General features: G+C 37.4%; 1 protein-coding gene across 2 annotated transcripts in view; it reads left to right on the top strand.

Moving 5' to 3' along the window:
- LOC122041852 (serine/threonine-protein kinase CTR1-like) overlaps positions 1-26,112 on the top strand; it is a 40,739-nt gene that overhangs the window by 1,507 nt on the left and 13,120 nt on the right. For both annotated transcript variants that reach the window (XM_042601699.1, XM_042601700.1), the window contains exons 2-8: positions 7,707-8,005; positions 8,087-8,231; positions 8,705-8,808; positions 17,483-17,691; positions 18,572-18,952; positions 19,068-19,108; positions 25,888-25,956. In XM_042601699.1, coding sequence (XP_042457633.1) covers positions 7,707-8,005; positions 8,087-8,231; positions 8,705-8,808; positions 17,483-17,691; positions 18,572-18,952; positions 19,068-19,108; positions 25,888-25,956 — 1,248 coding nt within the window. The remainder of the gene's footprint in view (positions 1-7,706; positions 8,006-8,086; positions 8,232-8,704; positions 8,809-17,482; positions 17,692-18,571; positions 18,953-19,067; positions 19,109-25,887; positions 25,957-26,112) is intronic.

The raw sequence follows: 26,112 nt of genomic DNA, 5'->3' as shown, positions 1-26,112 counted from the left end.
TCTGCCCTCTCTCTACCCTAAATACTTTTCCATGAAATCTCTATGTGCTCAACTAGGTTTGTGCTTGAGTGTCCAACACTTCATCCTTGAAATCTATAAAGATGCAATTGCTTAATCTTCTGCCAATGCAGGTGCAGAGACTAAAATACTGAGAAAAGAGCTGAGATAGTGGGTTATGTGAGGCATTGCTTTCAGTAGTTGTTGGATAAAAGTGTTGCCACCACTTCAACACCTGGAGATGTCTCCTTGGATCCATGCACCAAGTATGGCAGGAGAGGCAACAATGTTGGCATTGGTATATGAGGCTTTAAAGGAGCATGAGGGAAGGCGCTCACTATTAGTTTGCTGAGAGCACAACATTAGAGTTTTCCTTCTCCCTATCGTCTATTATAGGGATTATAAAGGAAAAGAGGTACAAAGGTGAAGATGATGAGTGGTATCCGAATTCCTAAGTAGTGAAGGTATGAATGATTTGATTCCATGATCTGAGAAATGAGATAGAGATTGTAAACAAATAGAAGAAGAGTGAAATAGTTCTCAACACCTCATCCTCTACTCTAGATTATCTTTTTAAATTAATAATGAATCTTATAGTTAAGTCCTTCATAGAATATAAATTACAGTCAAGTTCTTCTTTATTGAAATATAATGCTGCTTGGTAGGCTCATGAGCTTTGGACAATGGTAAAGTTGTTACCTTGTGACTTGGAGGTCATGGGTTAGAGTCGCGGAAACAACCTCTTACAATGTAGGATAAGACTATGTATAATAGATCCCATATGGTCCAACTTTTCTCCAGGATCCCTCATTGGCGGGAGTTTTATGCACCAGATTGTCCTTTTTATTTTTATAGTAGGCTCATGCATTGTCAACACCCATATAGCTTTCAAGTGTATGATTGAATTGGATTATTATTATTTTGTTACACCAATCTAAACCTATCTACTTCATCGCTATCAACATATCGTGTTAGTCCTACTATGAGGCCTTAACTACATGTATCTTTTCCTTCTATTGACACTATATTACTAGAATGTTTCAAATTTTTTAATTCACTCTTTTCATTAATTAGAATTTCGTTTAGTCTCCTATTCTCACACTTTAATTGATTCAACTTGTCTAATTATAAAATTGTCATTTCTTTAATATGCTCATATCATCTAAACTTACATTCTCTCATTTTATCATTGATAGTTATATCTAATTGCACCCTAACAACAATAATTTTTTTTATCTTCTTTAGTAATTATATTCATTTTTAACATTCTCTGCCTCATGCTGCATTTTCTTTGTATTTGTTAATTTCTATCAATTCTACACTCTAGCCTATAAGTATGATGGGTTGTACCATAAATCTATAAATCTTTCCTTATATCTTTAGGGCAACATGACAACTACATGAAACTCTAAAACCCTCTTAACCATTTAACTTATTGACATATCATAGTCCAGAATTTATTCCAGCTATCAAACTTGTCTTGTGTATAGTATCTGGTCTCTTCCTTAACGCTTGATAGAGAACATGTAACGATTGTTCAATGGTCATTTTAACCAACAAAATCTGAAAGTCAAAATCACGGTCCTATAACATTTCCAAGCATTGAATGGGGGATCATACTGCACTATTACATCCCGATCTTGTTTTAGACCATCTTAACCCCCCCTAAGATTCAATCCTATCCACTTACAAAAACTTGATCTGAATGTTATAGCTAGGTTCTATTTCACAGTTTTTTACCCCTCCATTGTGACTGATGTGATCATAGCGAATACAATTCTAATGTTGAAAATTATCCATCCATTGATGGTATGCTGTCTAGCACAATCACTAGTTTGTTGCTTTGTTTCTTTGTTTTCTTTGATGACCAAACTAATCAAAACTAACTAATACAACAACAACAATAACAAAGCCTTTTCCCACTAGGTGGGGTCGGCTGTATGAATCCTTTTACGCCATTGAGCTCTATCTCCTATTACATCATCTATATTTAAATAAATTTTATCTTGTTTTATTGTTACTAACCAAGTCTTTTTTGGTCTTCCTCTTCCTCGTTTGATATGCATGTTTATCATAGTTTCACATCGCCTAATTGGAGCATTTATTGGTCGTCTAAGTACATGTCCGTACCATCTTAAACGTGTCTCTCGGAGTTTTTCCTTAATAGATGCAACTCTGACTTTCTCTCTAATGCTCTCATTTCTTATTTTGTCCATCTTCGTATGTCCACACATCCACCTTAACATCCTCATCTCTGCAACTCTCATCTTCTGCTCATGTGCTCGAGTCATACATTCAACTCCATATAACATAGAAGGTCTAACTGCGGTTTTATAGAACTTACCTTTAAGTTGAAGAGGTACTTTACGGTCACATAAAACACTCGGCGCCGGTGCTTTATAAACATAGGGCTCGGTCAACCTTAGCCGCCCGATCCAGGTCATCGGGATCGAAGTCGACATCCGACCGTTGAATTCAAACCACCGCCTGTCCATCGGAGCTGATACCCTTGCCGTATGATGACGGCGGTGGCGCCACGTGGCAACAGGTTAAAGGGCGACATTTAATGAACGCCATTACGCAGGCATGGGCGCATGCTCGACCTTAATAGCAGGGATTTACACGAATTCCGAGGAGATCCTGAAGACGTCAACATTAATCGCCCTCGGGTTGGCAAGGTAATCAGCGGCAAGCAAAACTTTCCAAGGCCCAGCAGGTAGTCTGCCGAGCGGTTGCCTGGCACCATCACAATGCCCGAACAGAGAAGCACCCACCTCAGTGGCCGAGCGACCGCTACACCGCTAGACTAGTAGTCCAGTCAGTCGGACTTTTAGCCTCCTTCGACTAGACTTGAGGGGGAGGCACGTGATCCGGTGGTGAAGGAGGGGGCCCGACCGTACAGTGGTCAACGACACGTGGAAGTTAAAGTCAAGATGAGCAGACCAATGTTTTGGCCGAGCGGGGAGGTCACCTCGCCGATCGGCCTTAATAGCGCCCAGGCCGACGCGAAGACAACTCGATCACAGGTCGGGTTTCCGATGCTCAGGGGGTTTCGTATAAAAGAGGCGTTGCGCCGACTGGCAAGTCCGCTCGGCCGAGCTACTGAACGACTAAGGCTGCATGCCCGTCCGAGTATGCGATCGAGCGGCTCACCCGCTCTGCCTAGTAATAGACGAGAGAGAAGAGGACAAAATAGACAGCTGGCGACATCCTTCTCGAGACATGCGCCGCCGACAGACAGCATGGTCGGCGACCAGACCGGACAGAAGATCGTACGATGGAAGTTTCCACGTCATGACACGTCCATTTTGAGGTATGCTTTGAGGAGCGTGCACGCCTCGGGAAGCGTGCACGCGCCCCCTCGGGATCCTATATAAGGACCCCCAGACTTCGACGGAGGTATGCGCGATTATTCACTATAGCTACAGTTTCGTTACTCTGCTTCCACTTTATTTCACTGGTGCCTGACTTGAGCGTCGGAGGGTCATCGCCGGGACCCCCTTCCTAGCTCGGCTTTGTTGCAGGTTCGCCGGAGGTCCACGTCATCTTAGAAGTCATCTGAAGACAGCAGCGAGCGCCACGTCCCCAGCGCCCGCCGACTCGACTCTCGGACAGGATCACATCCCAATCTTGTTTTAGACCATCTTAACCCCCCCTAAGATTCAATCCTATCCACTTACAAAAACTTGATCTGAATGTTATAGCTAGGTTCTATTTCATAGTTTTTTACCCCTCTATTGTGACTGATGTGATCATAGCGAATACAATTCTAATGTTGAAAATTATCCATCCATTGATGGTATGCTGTCTAACACAATCACTAGTTTGTTGCTTTGTTTCCATGTTTGCTTTGATGATCAAACAAATCAAAACTAACTAATACAACAACAACAACAACAACAAAGTCTTTTCCCACTAGGTGGGGTCGGCTGTATGAATCATTTTACGCTATTGAGCTCTATCTCCTATTATATCATCTATATTTAAATAAATTTTATCTTGTTTTATTGTTGCTAATCAAGTCTTTTTTGGTCTTCCTCTTCCTCGTTTGATATGCATGTTTATTATAGTTTCACATCGCCTAATTGGAGCATTTATTGGTCGTCTAAGTACATGCCCGTACCATCTTAAACGTGTCTCTCGGAGTTTTTCCTCAATAGATGCAACTCCGACTTTCTCTCTAATGCTCTCATTTCTTATTTTGTCCATCTTCGTATGTCCACACATCCACCTTAACATCTTCATCTCTGCAACTCTCATCTTCTGCTCATGTGCTCGAGTCATACATTCAACTCCATATAACATAGAAGGTCTAACTACGGTTTTATAGAACTTACCTTTAAGTTGAAGAGGTACTTTACGGTCACATAAAACACTTAACGCTCCCCTCCATTTCACCCATCTTGCTTGTATTCTATGTAAGACATCTCTCTCAATCCCTCCATCATTTTGTAAAAATGATCCTAAATATTTAAATCTCTCGGTTCCGGGCAACTCGTCCTCTCCTATCTTAACAATTGTTTCATTACTTCTAATATTACTAAACTTAAATTCCATATATTCTGTCTTTAATCTACTAAGCTTAAAACATTTCCCTTCTAGTGTTTCCCTCCCAGATTCTAGTTTAACATTTACTCCTTCACGTGTCTCATCTACCAAAATAATATCATCTACAAACAACATGCACCACGGTACTGTGTCTTGAATGTACGCAGTGAGTTCGTCCATAATTAGTGTAAAAGGATAGGGACTTGGAGCTGATCCTTGATGTAACCCTATCTTTATTGGAAATGCTTCAGTTGCTCCGCATGAAGTCTTTACTCTGCATCCTCATACATATCCTTAGTTAGTTCAATATATGTTACGCTAACATCTCTCTTTTTTAAAATTCTCCATATAATTTCTCTTGGACTCTATCATAAGATTTTTCTAAGTCAATGAATACCATGTGTAGATCTTGTTTTTGCTCCTGATATTTTTCAATTAATTGTCTAAGAAGATGTATAACTTCTTGAACCCAAATTGATTTTCTGTCACTGTGGTCTCCTTCCTTAATTTTTTTTCTATTATTTTTTCCCAAAGTTTCATAGTATGACTCATTAGTTTAATACCCCTATAGTTTGTACAATTTTGTACGTCTCCCTTGTTCTTATATAAGAGAACTAGAGTACTTATCCTCCATTGATCAGACATTTTTTTCGTTTTCAATACCATGTTAAATAATTTTGTAAGTCATTCAATACCTTGTTTCCCTAAGCACTTCCATACCTCTATCGGAATATCATCTGGTCCAACGGCTTTTCCATTGTGCATCTCATTTAAAGTTTGTTTTATTTCTGAAGTTTGAATTCTATGATAAAAATTAAAATTTCTATGCTCATTTGACCTAATTAAATTATCTAAGTTAAGTTGGTCACCTAAACATTCATTAAAAAGTTGATGAAAATACCTCTTCCACCGCTCTTTTATTTCTCCATCGTTTACTAATACCCTATTACATTCATCTTTAATATATTTTATTTGGCTAAGATCTCTTGTTTTCCTTTCTCTCACTTTAGCTATTCTATAAATGTCTCTTTCCCCTTCTTTTGTATCCAATTTTTGATATAACCGTTCAAAAATTTCATTTTTTGCTTCACTCACTACTTTCTTAGCTTCTTTCTTGGCTATTGTATATTTTTTAAAGTTTTCCTCGTTCTTACAAATATATAATTCCTTATAAGCTATTCGTTTTTCCTTCACTTTCTCTTGTACTTTCTCATTCCACCACCAAAATTCTTTACTTAGTTGTGCATGCCCCTTTGACTCACCGAGTACACTCTTAGCTACTATTTTCAACTTTGATACCATCTTATCTCATGTTATATTAAAGTCATCGTATATTTCACCTAATGCTTGTACTTCTACCTTCTCCTTAAATATATTTTGTTTCCCATCCTTTAACTTCCACCATTTAATTCTAGGAATTGAATATATTTTCTTTCTATTGATACTATATTTGAGGCGTATATCCAACACTACTACCCTATGTTAGGTAGTTAAGCTTTCTCCAGGGATGACTTTGCAATCTTTACAAATCTTTCTATCCTTCTTCCTAACCATAAGAAAGTCAATTTGCGATTTATTATTCCCACTGTTGAATGTGACTAAGTGTTTTTCTCTTTTCTTAAAAAACGTATTAGCTAATATAAGGTCATATGCTATCGCAAAATCTAATATGATTTTCCCTTCCTCATTCCTTGTTCCAAACCCATAACTCCCATGTACTCTCTCATATTCCTCATTTTTCACTCCGACATGCCCATTTAGATCATCTCCTATTAAAATCATTTCATTTAGTAGAATATTTTGTAATATTTTATCTAAGTCCTCCCAAAACCTTGATTTGGTAGCTTCATCTAATTCTACTTGTGGTGCATATACGCTAATTATATTCATAGTTTCTTTTGCCACTATTATCTTAAGGGCTATAATTCTATTCCCTTTTCTAACTACTCCTACAACTTCATCCTTTAACAAACTATCTACAATAATATCCACTCCATTTCTTGCTTTACTCTTTCCAGTGTACCATAACTTAAAACCCAAGTTCTCTATCATCTTTGCCTTCTCGCCTGTCCATTTTGTCTCTTGTACACACAAAATACTAATTTTTCTCCTAATTATCATATCTACCACCTCCATTGATTTACCAGTGAGAGTTCCTATGTTTCATGTTCCAAATCTTAGATTATTAATTTTCTTATCATATTTGTTCTTATCCAACCTATGGTGTGAGAACTCTTGCCTATTTAACACTACATCCAAGTTCTCATGGAGATGCAGCGGTCTTTGTTGAGACGTTACAGTCGGACCCTGTAACGTGAACTCTTGCATATTTATCACTACACCCGAGTTCTGGAGATGTAGCGGTCCTTGTCGAGACGTTACAGTCGGACCCTGCAACGCGTTCCTTCCGGGGAACAACCTAGCATTAGCACAATAGTTTAATGGATTCATTCATTGAATATTTGCCATAGTTTGATGCTGGCTGGCAACCTAACGCAACCCTCCTCCTTTATCCGGGCTTGGGACCGGCCATGACCGGTCGTCATGAGCGGAGTTATTAAAACTAACTAATAAAATGCGAAAATCAACGTAGAAGAGTGAACTAATATATGTAATTGTTCAATTGCAGGAATTCCTCCGAAAGAAAGCTTAACCCAGTAGCTTTCATGCATCAAGCCCTGAAACATAGAGATTGAAAGAGTTGCTATGGAGAAGATAAAGAGCTTGAGGGAGAATAGAGATGGCTAGGAAGGGTTTTTATAGTGACATAAAGGGTTTTTCAAGTTGAAATACAACTAAACTACCTAAGCATATAACATTGTCTTTTCTCTTTCCCTTGAACTTTGAGTGAAAAGATGAGCAATATATTTTCAAAAAAAATCAAATCTTTAATTATGTCTTTGTTTTTTTTTCACATGAAATCTTAGTAAAACGTATGGAAGTTGTCACTCTGACTCATCTAAGATCGTGGTTCTGCATTTGCCAATACATTGCAGATTTGCTTTTATTCCTTTTTATGAAATTGTGTCCTCACATGTTTTAATCTTTAAACCTTTCTTTCTTTTATTTATTGTACTTGGCCATTATGTTTCTAATGGAAGCATTGATTTTGTACATGTTGATATTTGGCAAAAATAAACAACAGTCATTTACTCCAACAGGTAAATGGATGTTTGTCTTACCATGATAAGATTCCAGATGGATTTTACCTAATTCAGGGAATGGATCCATTTGTGTGGACCCTATGTACAGATGTGGAAGAAGAGAACCGAATTCCATCAATTGAGTCATTGAAGACTGTTCACCCCAATGACTCATCCATTGAAGTAGTTCTTATAGATAGACAGCACGATCCAGACCTAAGGCATTTGGAAACAATTGTAACTGGCCTTTCATGTAGTTGTGCTACAGCAAAAGATGTGGTGGAGCAGCTAGCAAAGCTTGTTTGCACTCGAATGGGGTAAATCTTTGGAGACTAAGTCTATTGATTAAGTGTGTGGTTTTATTTCTTTAGTAATTAATTATCCATTTGCATCACAAGGGGTATTGCTTTTAATGGAGAAGATGCTCTTCTACATTGCTGGAAGGAGTGTGGTGAGACTATCAAGGCTAGTTCATGCTCTATTGTACTTCCAATGGGAAAACTATCGTTTGGTCTTTGCAGGCATCGAGCATTGCTTTTTAAGGTGATTTTAGTGTACATGTTTGCTCTAATTTTACTTAATGAGTCATTCTAATTGATGATTTTAATTCTGTTGCCACTCTAAGCTAAATTTTCCAGCCAAGAATGTTTAGAAGTATGCTATCTTAATGAGTGCTATTTGCTTTATTAGCTTTTTCATGCGTTTGTTTGTTTCATGCTCATGTGTCTTGACTAATTAGTAGTATGAGAATTCATCTTAAGTTTTAAAAGGCGTCAAGATTTTTGCAGAGCATTACTGGATAAAATTTAACTCAGTCTTAGGAGAATTATCCCTTATTTCCTTTTATGAAAAGGATTCTCAATCCCGCATCTAAGGATATTCTATGGTTTTATTAAAATTTCACTTTTCTATATGTGAAATTTTGTCTTCTCTGTGTGATATTGTTCCTAGTGCATCATGATTCTTAGGAGTCAGGATGTATCTAATTTAGATTTTTGCTTGTTCTGTTCCCACAGATGTTGGCAGACACAATTAATTTGCCTTGCCGGGTTGCCAAGGGATGCAAATATTGCAAAACAGATGATGCTTCTTCTTGTTTGGTGCGCTTTGGTCTTGAAAGGTAAAGATTGCAATCCAAATTCGTATTCTGATCATGCAATAATGCTTTAGAGTGCCTTGCACGGATATAGGTTAGAGCACTGTGATTTCTTAATGAAAGGGATCATATTGAGAATAAAAAATTTACAATATATCATTTAATACAATCTAATGCAGTTTTGGATAGTGAAGAGTGATTCTTGTTGTCTCCTGTGGTGGTGATTAATATGGCTTATGTTGCGTAAAAATAATATCATGTGTTGAGACGTTATATAGATTTAACACCTTGCTGTAGGCTTGAACTTGTATGGTGATAGACTACAGGCACTATAGAACAAACTAAAATAAACATGTACTGAGCACTATATTTAGTACCAGGACAAAGGACTGGTAAGATCCACTTGTATCTGACTACTGATTTGAGATTTCAAGACCTGATGCTTCTATTACATCATTGAGTTTTGAAGAATTGAAATTCACTTATTAATTCTCACGCTGAATAATCCTCGTAGCTTTATGCTACTATTGTTTCGCTGAACGAGGGACAAAGAGAGGTTAAAATACTGTGTTTCAATGTGTCTTCTATATTTTACTTGAACTTTTCTCTTGAGATTACTAATCAAAAGGCCACATATCTATCAAACTATAATCAATATCTTTTGAATCAAGGCTTGATATTATTGTCCTAGTCCAGTCCATATAATTTGTGAGATCATTTGAAATTAATGGAGTCCCTGGATAACCATTGTGGTGGTTTTGAAGAAGAAAGGAATGTCTAGTAATTAATTTGAAGTGATAAAAAATATAAATGATAATTTTGTTTTAGCCGTAGGTTTACATCAACGGTAGTTTAGGTCTATGTTTATCTTTTTGACATTAGTATTAGATGAAGTAACCAATCATATTCATCATAAACCTCCTTGGTGTTATATTCTTTGTAGACAATATTGTATTAAGTGATGAAAGTGTAACTAGATTTGATTCAAAGTTTGAATTGTGTTAAAAAGAGTTGGAAATTAAAAGTCTTAAGATGAGCAAGAACAAATTAAGTATGATAAATCTTGTTTTAGTAACAAGAAAGAATTGATAGATTGTTAAGATGGATCACATGGTATTCTACAAGAAATTTTACGTTTCTCAGATTTGCTATTCAATAATAGAATATTTATGAGTATATGTTGAATAGGACAAAAATGAACAGTTGGAACAAAGAGATATTTGGAGCTTGTGTAATTCTTGTATGCTGCTCAGGCTTAAATGAAAATTTTGAGTATAACCTGCAATACTTTATGGATCAAAGTAGTGCGTTGAGATCTTAGGAAACAACATGTACAAAAAGTTAATATGATAAATATGAAAAATGCTAAGATAAAAAAAAGGAAAGAGAGGTGACTGGCCCGACCCCACGGAAATTTTCCACCGGCCACATCCAAACAGCCAACGTTCTTAGATTTGTTGTCCCATTGGAAGAAAATTCCTGCAGTGTGCTGCAGTTAAGATTTGAATCTTAGATGTTTGGTCAACGGCTTGGAAGGCATAACTGCTACACCATAGCCCAGGGGCATGAAAAATGCTAAGATGCAGGTTTATAAAAGATACTAATTTTTAAAGAAATTAGGCGTTTTAATAAATGATAAAGGAGAAAAAATAGGTTAAGATAATATAGATGTCTTCAAAGATGGATTGCTAAATTCCACAACTAGAATAGTTGAACTTATTAGAAAGGAAGGAACTTATTAGAGTGAAGGAGTTAGGAGTAAAGAGAGACTAAAATAAAATATTAGTCAATGCAATAAAAAAATAATATAGTCAATTTGAATATTATATTGCCTTGTATGGAGATTAAATAAATGGATAAAAATCATGTAGGACAAACACAACTTGATGATCATTTATGTTAAGGGTTAAGGTTAATTACCTCTAATAATCCCTTATCGCTATATATATATATATATATAAAATTCAATCATAATATACCGTTTTAATTCTTGCAGTATTGGTTATTCACACATGGATCCCCAATACTCAGCTAGCTTAAAGATGTCATGCAAGCGTTGCTTGTTTTGATCTACTTGAACTTACAACCTTTTAAGAGCATAATAAATCCCACTAGCTGATTGAAGTAAGACAAAAGATTGGTCAATTTCTTTGAATTGCTCCTCTATTATAGAACGATAATCTTTGTGTTTTGTCCTCTTGTAGAATAGCATGCCAAAAGTTATATGCATGGTAGCTTAATCGTCATAATACAACTTTGTTAGCTTTTTAGAGATATGTCCTAACTTGCTCACCAATTACTTAACCCAGATAAGCTCACATGTAGCTAAAGTCATAATCCTAGCTTCATCTTTGTACTCTTTGGCTACGTCAACTACTTCATGTTCTTCTAGAAAATTAGATTACTTCCCATGTGGTTGTAGTAACACTGTGGATCTCCTGTTTGTAGGAGAATCTATCTAGTTTGAAGGTGACTTTACTTTTAATATAGGAGATCTTTGCTCAAAGCATTTTTTAGGTACAAAAGAATTCTTAAAGATGTGGCCATAATATGAAGTATCAAGGAATTGACTGATTGTGCTCGCTACAAATGAGGTCTAGTGTTATAACCATGAGGTGATTTAGTTTCCCAACAAGTATTTTGTATCTTCTTGAATCAATTAATGACTCTTCCTGTGCTAACATTAGTTTGACATTTAGATCCCTAGAAGTATCAGCTAACTTAGTCCCTAGTATTCCATTCTTGAAGCATTTTCATTTGGAGATTTAAATCTCTCCACCCTAGGTGAGTCATCTCTATACCAAGAAAGTATAAGTCATGCTAATCGATCTTGGTATGATATTGAAAGCATTTGTTTAGGATTTTATATGAGAGCATCCGGCCATCTCGGTCCATGTGTTCCAACACTTGGGCTTCAATTGAGAAGATCACTAACAAATTGTAATTGGCATAACGGTAGTAGACTATAATCAATTTGTATTGTAAAAATTCAGAGGAGCCATGGGACTGTATGTTGCTAAATGGACTAGTGTACCTTGTTCTGACTGTTATTTCTGATCCCTATTTCTATACTTCATGTTAATGTAATCAGTGTTTGTGTTTATACTTCTCTTTGAGGTAGTTATATCCAACTTTCCACAATCTTCTTTGCTATGGTATCATTGTTTGTAATACTTATACATGAGATAGCACACTGCATTCATGCTGCACAATTGTTTTGGGGACATCTGTATTCTTTAAGTCTGTGGTATTTAGGGCTATTGTTTATTATCATTAGATTAATTGAATACTACATTATTTTACCAGGGAATACTTAGTTGATCTGATTAAGAACCCAGGAAATTTATGTGAACCTGAGAAGAAGAGAAAATCTCTCTATGTTATATTAATATGTTTACATGTAGGTATTTATATACATAAGGAGAGAAAAGAAAAATCAATCTCAATCCCTACCATTAAGGGAATACAATCAAGATCAATCTCAATCCCAATAATTAAGGGAATCCAAATCAATCATAATCCCTACAATCAAGGAAATTTTCGGAAGTATTCAACACACTCTCTTAAGCTGGAGAATATAGATCATATGCACCAAGTTTATTACATATGTAGTCAATTCGGGATCTCTCAGTCTTAGTGAATATATTTGCTAGTTGATCATGTGAATTGACAAAGCTAGTAGATATTTCTTCAGATATGACTTTCTCTCTGACAAAGCGACAATCAACCTCAATATGCTTTGTCCTCTCATGAAAAATTGGGTTCGAGGAGATATGCATGGCGACCTGGTTGTCACATAAGTGATACTTGTGTAACCTCTCCAAACCTTAGTTCCTGAAACAACTGTTTTAGCCATATAAGCTCTTGACTGGCTATGGCCATAGCTCGATATTCTGCCTCCGCAGTGAATCTTGCCACAACATTCTGCTTTTTGCTTTTCCAAGAAACAAGGTTATCTTCGATAAATATACAAAACCCAGAAGTGAATCTTCTATCAGTGGGAGATCCTGCCCAATCTGCATCAAAATATCTTACAACTCGAGTATGTCCTTTGTGTTCATACAAAAGACGCTTTCCTGGTGTACCTCTGATATATCGAATAATGCGAGTTATAACATCCCAATGTTCTTTTCATGGAGAGTTGAGAAACTGACTTACTACACTTACTGTAAATGAGATATCCGGACGAGTAACAGTAATGTACCTTTGTTTTCCTACTAATCATCTGTACCGTTCAGGATCTGGAAGAGGCTCCCTTGATTTGGCAGGAGCTTGACATTAGGATCCATACGGTTGTTGACTGTCTTTAAGTTTAACATTCCCGTTTCTTCCATAATATCCATTACATACTTCCTTTGGGATATGATGATCCCATCTTTAGACTGTGCTACTTCTATCCCTAAGAAATATTTGAGTTTGCCGAGATCCTTTGTCTGGAAATGTTAGAAAGGATGCTGTTTTACTTGTGAAATCCTGAGATGATCACTACCTATGATGACAATATCATCAACATAAACAACTAAGTAGATGCAACCAGTAGATGAGTGGCGATAAAAGACAGAATGGTCAGCCTCGCTCCGAGTCATGACAAACTGTTGAATTACAGTACTACATCTACCGAACCATGCCCTGAGTGACTGCTTGAGGCCGTGTAAAGATTTCCGCATGCGACATACAAGACCAGAAAATCCCCCTGAGCAACAAAACACGGAGGTTGCTCTATGTAGAACTCCTTGAGCAGGTCACCATGTAAGAATACATTTTTGATGTCCAACTGATAAAGAGGCCAATGCCAAATCATAACAATGGACAGGAAAAGGCGCACATAAGACATCTTGGCAACCGGAGAAAAAATGTCCCCATAATTCAAGCCGAAGATATGAGTATAGCCTTTAGCGATAAGGTGAGCCTTAAGCCGGTCAACTCTGCCATCGGGACCAACTTTCATCGTATACACCCATCGACAACCAACAACTGACTTCCCAGGTGGTAGAGGAACGAGGTCCCAAGTCCCACTGCGCTGTAAGGCACACATTTCATCGAGCATAGCCCGTTTCCATCCTAGATGGGTAAAGACATCACTTGCAGTCTTTGGAAGAGAGACATATGACAAGGAAGAAAGACAAGAAAAGTAGGGAGGAGAAAGACGATAATAACTCAAGAAAATATAATGAGGAGAAGGATTCCGAGTGGAACACATACCTTTCCAGAATGCAATGGGAATATCATACTCAGGGGACGGGACCGGAGGAAGAGGCGAAGGACTCGACTCTAAAGATGTGTCTATAGCAATGTCAGTGATGGGCGGCAAAGCAGGGCGAGGACGACGCCGATAAACCTATAAAGGAGGAAATGAGACTGGAGGTGATAGAGACGCCCTCGGAGGATAAAAGACAATCATGGTACAGGCGGAGAAGGAGAGAACTCGGATGGAGATGCGTGAAGCCCAAAAAAGGGAACCGAATCAAAGAACGTGACATCAACAAAGATAAAGCACCGATAGAGAGTAGGAGAATAACATTTATACTGTTTCTGAGATCGGGGGTATCCAAGGAAGACACTTATGAGACCGGGGAGAGAGTTTCTCAATGCCAGGATCAAGAGCATGAGCAAAACCTATAGGACCAAAGACCCTAGGTGGTAAAGGATGAAGAGACTGATGAGGATAAATTACATTATGAGGTATTTTACTCTGGAGAGTTGAGGAAGACATGCGATTGATGAGATAACACGCGGTAAGTATAGCGTCGTCCCAAAACTGATGAGGAACGTGAGAGTGGAGAAGAAGAGTCCGGGTGGTTTCGAGGAGATGACGATTCTTACATTTTGCAACCCCATTCTGTTGAGAGGTATGAGGGCAAGACGTGCGATGCAACACACCGTGAGATGTCAAGAAGGTATGAAACTGAGTAGATAGATACTCGCGTGCATTATCACTTTGTAAAGTTCGAAGAGAAATACCAAATTGAGTTTTGATTTCATGGAAAAAAGATTGAAAAATAGGAAACAATTCTGAACGATCCTTCATCAGATATAACCAAGTACAACGTGAAAATCGTCTATAAAAGTAACAAAATATCGTGATCCCAATGTAGAAGAAATATGACTCGGACTCCAAACATCAGAATGAACCAAAGCAAAAGGTGACGTAGCTCGACTCACATACGAGGAGAAAAAGAACTGCGAACATGCTTTCCTAATTGACATGACTAACAAGACAAGGACTTTAAGTGAGAAAGACTAGGATGTAATTGTTTCAACTTATCCAGCCCTGAATGTCTCAATTGAGCATGAATAAGAAGTGGAGATGTCGCCGCTGAACCAACAAGAGAGGGTTGTTGAAGCCTGTATAGGCCACGAGACTCACATTCGAAGTTAATCATCCTCTCCGTACTCCGGTCTTGTAAGTAAACAAAAGTTTTAGTAAAAGAGATGACACAATCAAAGACCCGAGTAAGTTGGCTTATGGACAAAGACTCTAAGTGAGAAAGACTAGGATGTAATTGTTTCAACTTATCCGGCCCTGAATGTCTCAACTGAGCATGAATAAGAAGTTGGCTTATGGACAATAAATTAAAGGGAGCTCCGGGGACATAAAGAACATTATGGATAGAAAGAGAGAGGGAAGGATGAACAATACCAACACCCTGGGGCTGAATTTGGGAACCATTGGCCATGGTGACAAATGGCAAATAATCGGAAGTAGAGAGAGAAGAAAAAGGGATTTATTACTAGTGATATGATTGGTGGCCCCAGAGTCAAGAACCCAAGGACTTGAAGAGCGAGATATGCCAACAAAGGAATTACCAACGTGTGTGACAACAACAGTGGAATCTAAAGCTTGACGATCCTCATACCATTTCAAAAAGTCATCATAGGAAGACGGTGGGGTCAGATCCGGTGGCAATTGTGTAGCGGAAGCTGAAGCAGTGACAGAACTCTGAACGATTTGAGCAGCGCGAGGAGGTCGACCATGGAGACTCCAACACTTATCAATCGTGTGCCCTAGTCGGTGGCAGTGATCACACTAAGGACGTCCTCTGGCACCCTTACGAGGTGGAGGTCTGTTGTTGTTTCAAGAGACCAAAGATGACGAGTCAACAGGAATGGAGGAGGCAACGTTAAGACTTTGGCAGGGACACGGAGGAGAGTTGCCCAGATATTGTTCATGGTAGCTTTTGTGGGACTGCCCCGGATCTGATCGCGAACATGAGAATAATCTGTGGGTGAACCATATAAAGCCAGAGACATAAATTTTTTTTCCAATTTTTAAGCTCCGCAACAGGAGTGGCCGCAGGTGGAAGTAGTTCATTGAAGTCACAAAGAAAACTAGAAACTGAACCTAGATAGGTTGACATTGAATCCTTAACCTAACGGGCATTGAGGATGGTCATGAGATTTTCACAAACCTGATAGAGTCGTCGAGAGGTGTTTGTAAAGAGTTATTGAGCCTGTGTCCAAACAGAGTTACAGGTTTTGAGGTTTTGTGAGTGCGGAAGACATCCCTAAGAGATGGATGGATGGTGGCTCGGATAATGCAACACAACCAGGCGCCAACCTTTTTCCATAGAAGACGATTGGCGACTTGGACATCCTCTTCGGTGTGAGTGAGATGTGTCTCATAACCCTGTCCAACAAGCCAAAGCTTAATGTGAGAGACCCAAGAAGAGTAGTTCTTACCATCCAACTGCTTAGAAGAGAGTGGTGCAGTGATGTGGTTGGTAAAGATTGAAATATCCGGCTTTGGAGTGCCGGAGAAAGCCATTGATCAGCTCGGTGAAAGAGGGCACACTGCGAAGAAAGGCTCAAGCGATGCAAGAAGATAGGTGAGGACGGTGGAACTGCAGGAAGAATAATCCCTGCCGTCGCCAAACTGTTTATCTCCCGAGCCTCTCTCTGTCGCCGGATTGCAGGAGAGGACGAAGGACGGTGTGCTCACGATGTAGGAAAACGCTGGCGTCAGTTCGCGAAGAGGAGAGGAGGGCGGCAGCGTCGGGTAGTTGTCGAAGAGGGGCTGCGATATGCCTGCGAAGAGGCGTGCGCGATGTTGCGGCGAAAGGATCTCGACGACGCAGAAAAAAAAACAGGGTTTGCCTTTCAACCTCGCGCTGATACCATGTGGAGAAGAGAAAATCTCTCTATGTTATATTAATATGTTTATATGTACATATTTATATACATAAGGAGAGAAAAGAAAAATCAATCTCAATCCCTACGGTAAAGGGAGTATAATCAAGATCAATCTCAATCCCAATAATCAAGGGAATCCAAATCAATCATAATCCCTACAATCAAGAGAATCTTCGGAAGTATTCAATAATCACTAACAAATTGTAATTGGCATAACGGTAGTAGACTATAATCAATTTGTATTGTAAAAAATTAGAGGAGCAATGGGACTGTATGTTGCTAAATGGACTAGTGTACCTTGTTCTGACTGTTATTTCTGATCCCTCTTTCTGTACTTCATGTTAATGTAATCGGTGTTTGTGTTTATACTTCTCTTTGACGTAGTTATATCCAACTTTCCACAATCTTCTTTGCTGTGGTATATTGTTTGTAATACTAATACATGAGATATCACACTGCATTCATGCTGCACAATTGTTTTGGGGACATCTGTATTCTTTAAGCCTGTGGTATTTAGGGCTATTGTTTATTATCATTAGATTAATTGAATACTACATTATTTTACCAGGGAATACTTAGTTGATCTGATTAAGAACCCAGGAAATTTATGTGAACCTGATTCCTTGCTGAATGGACCCTATTCTGTTTCAATTGCTTCACCTTTGCGCCCTCCAAAAGTCAAATCATCTGAGATAAATGTGAACTTCCGAACCTTGGCCAAACAATATTTTCAGGACTGTCAATCACTGAATCTTATCTTCAAAGATGCTTCAGCAGGTAACTCTTACAAATAATACACATTTATACTTCTGATATTGGTTCATTTTGTTTGTATTGGGGTACTAATTTCCTGTCCTGGATCTAATGGCATGATCATCACACAAGCCTTGTTAATAGTATGGGAATCAGATTTCGATACTGCATCTCTTGGAAATTCTTCAACTCAAGAATTTGAGATTTTTATGATGATTGGGAGTTGCAAGTATAATATTAAACCTTCTCCAAGATTATCTTTATTTCTTCACATGATGAGTCTTAATTTCTCTTTTTTTTCATTTTCATTTTCAAGAAAAATTTCTTGCCAAGAATTTCCATTCATGCAAGGTCCATCAGGTCAATAATCATAAATATATTGTTGATGTAATTGCATCACTATGCACCCTCTCAAGTTACACTTTACTCCTTTTATTGCATCATTGGATGCAGCATCCAAGTCACCATTATTTGACACCCAATTTTTATGTTATGTGGTTCACTATTGCTCTATAGTTGCTATACTGCTAGAAACTTGACTAGGACTCAAGCAAGTTCTAGACTAAGTTTATTTACAAGTAACAAAGATGGCCACATTGATCTGCTTAATATACCTCAAATTCAACAGAATTAATTGCTAAATTTGAATGTCAAATTTTGAAAAGTACTATTGCATCAATATCTTAAGCTACAAATGCAATGGTTGGTTTTGTTTTCCCCTACTTTTATTATTTTAATTGTATACTTATTCATATCGTCTAGATTATATGCTTAATATCCAGCTCTGATAAACATCACTTTTGTGCTGCTTGTCTCTGAAGGACAATTTTTTCTTAACCCTTAAATTCTTCTGATGCAATAGCACAATCGACTTCAACTAATTATGCATGTCCAATTATCAAAGGTACTTCTATTGCTGAAGGAGATGCTATTGATCCATCCTCCTCTAAGCCATCTGATGGTGGAACTGAGTCACTTCAGCCTTGTATCCAAAAGGTTACTTGGCCAGATGGTAATATTGTCAATGCAAATAAAATGTTCAATCCTCTGAGGAATGCAAGAAACCCAGATCTTGTTGAACGAGAATTGGGACCAATGAAGCTTACAGCACAAGATGGGTGTGGCAACACTGCTCCATGTGAGCCAAATGCAGATATGAAGGATTTTAAATTGACGGAGGATTCTAAACATATTGGAAACAGACCTAGCAATGATATAAGACTTGCTGAAGATGATTTAAATATTCCATGGCGTGAACTGATCCTGAAGGAGAGAATTGGAGCAGGTAAATATTATGAGATTATATATTTCATAATTCAGATAATATTTGTTTATGGCAGTCCAGATGCATCATTAATCTATATGGGGTTCGTAAATTACTTGGTTTCTTATTTTTCCAGGTTCATTTGGAACAGTTCATCGTGCTGAATGGCATGGTTCAGTATGTTTTATTTCTCATCCCTCTTATTTCTGTAACTGTTGGACATATTAGGTACAAATAACTCTTATATTTTTACCTTGTCTAGTTTCCCAGATCATAGTTTTGTAATTATTTTGACTCTATAAGCACCCAGATTGTAGTCCTATTTGATAATGATACATCAATTTTTTATTTTAACTAGGTATTAGAGTTTATCCTATTACAATGACCTTCCCAATAAGGCTACCTCTTGTCTTTGTTGAAAAGCAAAGGGATTTCTTTCCTCCTAAGGTCTAGTCGACATCGCTTCCCTCCCTCCTCTAAAATACCTTCCTCCCCTTCCAAACTAGGTCAAGATCTAGTCCTTGTCGAATATGTCCATACTGATAGATACGATCCCAGATAGACTTATTCAAATAACCCCTTGAAAATATTATCCTTTAGAATATGATATTAGATTTGATATTAATTTAGGTAAGGTCATTAGATTTATTATTATTTATCTTTTTAAAATATTAGATAGGTTATTAGACTTTTTCTCTTGAAAAGGTATCCTTGCGTGCTTATATAAAGAGACATTATGTAACCTTTAGAGAGAAGCAATGAAGTTATTTAATTAAACAATCAACTACTTTGGTTATTGGAGGTTGATCCACTCGAAGTGATCATCCCATCCCTTTCCTTTCATCCTTTTTTCTATTTCCCTACGAGATAGGACGCGGGTTCCTATCAACTTAGTATTAGAGCAAGGTTAATTTCATATTATGACAAATTGGAGATCCAATGAAGATGAATTCCCTTGTTGGCCAAGAAGAGATTCTACCAGATTTATTTCTAAAGCAGAAAGATATTTTCTTTTACACGACACATCAAATGATTCGAAGGTGGAGATAGTTTCTTTACATCTGGATGGAAAGGCTTTCCAATGGTATCATGGCATGGATCTGCAACATGGAAGGAGTTTGTAGATGGTCTTCTCACTTGGTTCACATCTCAAGAGTATGATAATGCAGATGAGTTATAAAAAATTCAACATATCACAACGGTAGTAGATATCATAGTTGCTTTCTTCGACTCTTTAACCAAACTCATGATTGGTTAGAACGAAAATTATTGAATACTTTTATCGAAGGACTTCATCTTAACATCCAAAAAGAGGTGAAGATTTACTATCCTCACACTATAAAGGCTGCATTGTCCTTTGCACGGTTGCAAGAAGAGAAAATCAATGAGGAAGCGCGGAGAAATAATAAATGGCACCGAAGTCATCAATGTACACAAAAGAGAATATTGATGGATGAACAAGTAGAAGATTCAAAGGAAAAAGATGATATCATTGAAGAAAGTGCCGATGAAATACAAGATGTCACATAGAATCAATTCATGCCTTAAGGTTACAACCTCCACAAACAATAAGGGTAAAAGGATTCACTAAACAACAAGAAGATAGTTGCATAGATAATTTACATGAGGAGCTAAACCTTGCAACACCCATAATTGAAGTCATTGCACTTACACCAATGTCTACTTCCATCATTCAAGTGAACAAAGAAATAATGCCTTGTCATATTAAGCTCATGGCCGAATCCTCCTTATAAAGGATGTTTAGGGTGCCTCTAATCTCAACCAAGGTGCGTACAACCTCAATTTCGATCAGATGCATAACCGTCACATTTTATCTTCTTAAAGGCGCCTTCAACCTCATATAAGGCGTCTCCAGTTCCATGCGAGGCGCCTCCAATCTACTTTGAGGTGCCTCCAAACTTCATCCGTGAGAGTTATTTGCATGGAGGTGCCTTCAACCATCCAAGGCGCCTCCAGTCAGCTCCGAGGCGCTTTGAGCACTATTCATCTGATGCTAACTATTACACTTTGCTTCTGCAAGACACATTAATCCAAATAACAAACGGGAACCTGCAAAATAGAGTTAGCATATTAAAAATAATATAATATTATTAATTAGATCATGTCTTACCAAGAGCAAAATCTACTCTTGGTGTCAACTTAGACATCCAAAATGGATTTAAGTTGGATCAGCGCCTACAACCTCATTGGAGCTCGCTCTCACTGGATCTCTCTCCTCAAGTGCTTACTTCACTTAGCATTTGTAGACTTAATTGGCTCTGATCTCATTGACCCATTTGAACTTCACCAGGTCTTCTTGCCAGATGCCCCATCTGAACTTTAGTCAGTTGTGTTCCGCTGACCTAACTGGACTTCTTGCCAGATATCAACCTATCTGGACTTCGTACTAGTTATCAGGTCTTCCAGACCTAACTGGACTTCAGTCTGGTTTTAGGTCCCATCAAATTTTTTAGTCCTGCACACTTGGTACGTAAATTAGATTATACATAATCTAACTTTTAACTTTTGTCATACATCAAAATCTGAGTTTGATTATTAGTGCAAACTGCATCAACAAACTCAATGCAAGGCTAAGTAAAGAAAAAGAAAGTATTAGCATGATCATAAATTTTAGACGAAGACCCAAAGGAATTTTTCAGACTCAAGAAAAAAGCATAGAAGGTCATTTGTCTTCGTTAAAAGGAGATTTCAATTGGTGCATAATAAGACTGCGTTTGGTTAGGGGTAATGTAATGAAGCTTGTAATGTATATTACTACGTTTGGTGAAAGAATTGTATACTATACATGTAATATATGATTACAAGGATGATTACATTCTTTTGTTTGGTGTCTATTATTTTTTTATAATGAATATAATTCATATTATTATAAAATGACAAAAATATCCTGCGACTTTTGTTGGCGGCTGTCGGCGACCGGTGGCGGGCGGCGGTGGCAGTCGACGACAGTAGCTGACAGCTACAGTGACGTTGGCGGCTGGTTGGTGCAGGAAATGGACTAGGGGTATATTTGATATTTAAATTTTAGTTAAATATTGAGCTTGGAATGTAATTGGATTATATGTTATTGACCTTGTAATCTAGATTATAAAATTTTATTATCTTTTCTAATCCAGATTACATTATATTACATTACAACTTTAAAACTATGCTAAACAAAGAACGCTGATTACCCCTTACCAAACGTTGGCTAAGAAGCTATTTTATGCAAATCATTGAAAGAAAAAGAAGAAAAAGATCAACCTTGAGGACAAGGTTGTTTTGAAGGACGGTGAAATAATATAACAATAAGATCCCCATATAGACTTATTCAAATAACCCCAAAATATTATCCTTTGGAATATGATATTAATTTAGATAAGGTCATTAGATTTATTATTATTTATCTTTTTAAAATATTTGTTAGGTTATTAGACTTTTTCTCTTGAAAAGTATGCTTGGCCTATTTAAAGAGACGTTATGTAACTTTTAGAGAGAAACAATGAAGTTATTCAATTAAATAATCAGCTACTTTGGCTATTGGAGGTTGATCTCCTTAAAGTGATCATCCCATCCCTTTCCTTTCATCCTTTTCTCTATTTCCCTATGAGATAGGACACATGTTCCTATCACAGACACTCTCTCTTCCCCCTCCCTTACAAATTAAGTTCAATCATTAGACTTTTCTAGTAAATCCAAATTTATTTCTCTTTCATGTAAAACTAAATCTTAATCCTATGTGCATCATGATTTGAAATCTTGCATGTGCCGCGCGAAACAGTTGGAACATATTGCTCCAAAATGTTAATGAAACTGAATACTATTTGACCGAGACCGTCTCCTGTGCTATTATATTAATCATGTCGATGAGTATCTTTATATGCTAACACTCGACACCCCTTTACATGCTAAAACTCAGGTCGAGATCAACTGAGATAATGTTGTAAATTTCTTTTTTTAGTTTGTCTCTATACAAGATAATATTAAAATCATATCATTATAGATGGAAATGGAAGTTTGAACTTATGTATATAGATTTATGTTTTCTTCTTCATCTTCTTCCTTCTTCCACCTCCAATTTGCCACCAGTACCATATATTGGAACATTGTTGCAATATTGAAACAATATTGTTCTAGTAAAAAATTGAAACACCAACACGGATTGACATTTTGAACCTTGATCTGCATTCTATGCTTCTTAATAAATTACAAAGATTGTTTTTGTTATCTTCTCATCCATGATGACATCCTTCTCCACCAACCATCTTGACACCAATAGTGCTATAGGAACCAACTCAATGGTTTTAACTGTCTCCTTTGGGTTGAGACAATTGAAGTTCTTGTAGGCTCTTATGGAAAGGATAGCTATCACATGTCTCCACCACAAGAAGAGAAGAATGCGACCTTTTTAGTGTGATGGAGCATGGAATTTATTGTTTGTGCATGATTGCTCAACGGTATAGAACCAAAAATAGCCTCATCCATAATGTTTTTCTCTAAAGAGATATCAAATAATTTTCAGCATATGTACTCACATGATCAACATATCTTCTGCATATATCAGGAACAGGATAATATTTTTAATTTATAACAAGATGATTGTTCAGTAGAGGAGGAATAGTTCATTGCTTTCCAAGGCAAGTGGGATGAACTAACCATATATTATACTATTACTATTTCCGACACTAAGAATTTCAAATGGAAAAATTCCTATCTGGTCTTAGATGATTCCTTGAGTGCAATCTGCTCATAGTTATTAATCAATGCCACTATACCATCCTTGTTAAACTCCTTGGCTTGAGTCCTTCATGCAACCCTAGCACGCCCTACCATCCCTTCACCTAAAACTGTGGCTCATACTACTGGACGAGGTCATGAAGGTGGAGGACAAGGTCATGGACTCATTCAAGGTGCGAGGACCTTCCTTTGCTTCGTTTGGTAGGTTGGGTGTGTGGCTCCTCCTGTCTTTTGTGTGGGACCCCTTCTTCCTCTTTGTGATGCTTATTGGTTATGGAGCTGCAATGGTTTGACGAGACAATGTGCAAGATGTGGATTCTCTACTGGGAAAGTTCGCTAGCTTATCCTTGATGCCACAAAGTGACAGTCAAAAGCTACAGATAACTGTTCATACTCCTGGGTCCATTTGGGCGCAGGATTAGCACATGTTACTTGTGACTTCTACGGTGGTTCCTCATCAAGGTCGCAACCTCGTCAACATTGATGTATCGCTTCTATTCTTTGCCCAAAGGATTTTACATTCATTCATAGTTCCACTCATTGCTTGTTGCTCAGCTCGCTTTCATGACATCATGATCTCATCAATCCTTGCCCACCACTATATGTCGCCTGCCTCATTGAATATCAACATTGCCCTTTAGTTGCTGTTGTCAACCTCTTCCTTTGTAGCTTATCTCAAATTCATTTCTAATTGAGTAATGATGTTAGGCTAGGATATTGGTGATTGAATCATGTTTCTCATATAACAAATTAGATACTTTAAAAAATAAACAAAACTTTTTAGAATTTTGACATTTTCTTATTGATTAATGAGTCAATTGGCCATATTGTATTTCCAAGTGTTCTGAGCTTTATTTCATCTCATCTTCCTTTCTATATTTTGTCACTACTTTGTATTCACGCTAAACTTCTTAGTGTTTAGCTTATCGACCTCACCTAAATTATTATTTACCTATGTCAATGTAAGCCAATAGAAAAGTCTATGAAGTGTTATCAAGAAGCAATGCAATAATTTACCACTATATTAAAGAGGCCCAAAGAATTGCTTGCTTTGAAGAAGCATGAACATCATAATAATGAAACTTTCTTCAAGTTTGATCTGCCATTGATAGAATGTTCACTTTGATCCTTCACCTCTGTTGGAGGCAATTTAGTAATGTGGAATAACAAGAAACAAAGTGTGTAACACACTAATTATCAACATCAGGCTATTTTTTTACCAACTATTTAGGATCGGTTACATGAATATTATCGCTTCATTGATCTCTATGCAATGATATGTTGCTAATGATACAATCACTTAAATTATTTTTATTACAATGATTAATATTTTTGTTTGTCTCTCTCTAGATTTTACATCTTGTATTCTAAGATTCATAATATGATGCGGATCAAGCTCTTATTTGAAGATTCCTAGTTTATAAAAAAAAAATGATAATCCCAGTTAACCTCATTGACTATCTCTTGGAGTGACCGGCCCGGTCCCACGGAAGTTTCCCACCGGCCACCAGGGTAAATCGGAAAACACACGCGGCGGCCAGTCCAGAAGCCCAACATTTTTTGGTTACACCCTCCATTTGGAGGAAAAATTCCTACAAATACGCCGTAGCTGGGGTTCGAACCGCGGATGCTTGAGTGACAATCTGGATATCCTATCGCGACACCATGGCCCCGGGGACAAGATTCCTGGTTTATAAGCAATTACTGTATGTGCACTGAAATAATCAAATGACCATTTATATTACAATCAATCTAGTGTTTCATGAGCATGCTAACCACATTGAAGTAGACTATCACTTTATTGTAGATGTAGTTTTGTCAAAGATGATTAACACAGTACAGTTTCTCTCAAGACTAGATTGCCAGTATTTTTATTATACTGCGTAGTGCTACTCTTATGTTTTATGCAAAAAGTTCAAGACATCATAGATATTTATATATAAGCTTAGGGTGGTGTTAGAAATACTGAGCTTAGTCTCATGTTATTTTCACTATTTATTGATAGGTTTGGGCTCTATATAAATCAGAGTGTTGATCTCATTATTGAAAACCCTAATCTTTGTCTCGAGTCAAATAACCAATTGTGGACCTAGAAGCTGATCTTGGCATATAGTTAGCTACTTACGTTTTTTCTTTTTAATTCAATTTGTATAGACCATGCTACATTTAATACCTCTCTTACGTTTTTTCTTTTTAAACTGTTTTTTTTTAACCTGCAGGAAGTTGCTGTCAAGATTCTTATGGAACAAGATTTCCATCCTGGGCGCTTAAGGGAGTTCCTAAGAGAGGTATTTAAAATGAATAATTCAGCTGTAATTGCGTTGGATAATCTTGTGCTTTTTCTTAGTATCTTTCAAATCGATGTGTATAATTACTGATTCCTAGAAATTGGGTAAAAGGTGCCACTACTAACCAAATTAAACAATAGTTCTGTCATTTTGGTT

This window comes from Zingiber officinale, chromosome 2A (assembly GCF_018446385.1).
Source record: "Zingiber officinale cultivar Zhangliang chromosome 2A, Zo_v1.1, whole genome shotgun sequence".
Taxonomy (NCBI): Eukaryota; Viridiplantae; Streptophyta; class Magnoliopsida; order Zingiberales; family Zingiberaceae; genus Zingiber; species Zingiber officinale.
The sequence above is the reverse complement of the archived record's forward strand: the minus strand, read 5'-3'. Positions and strand labels throughout refer to the sequence as shown.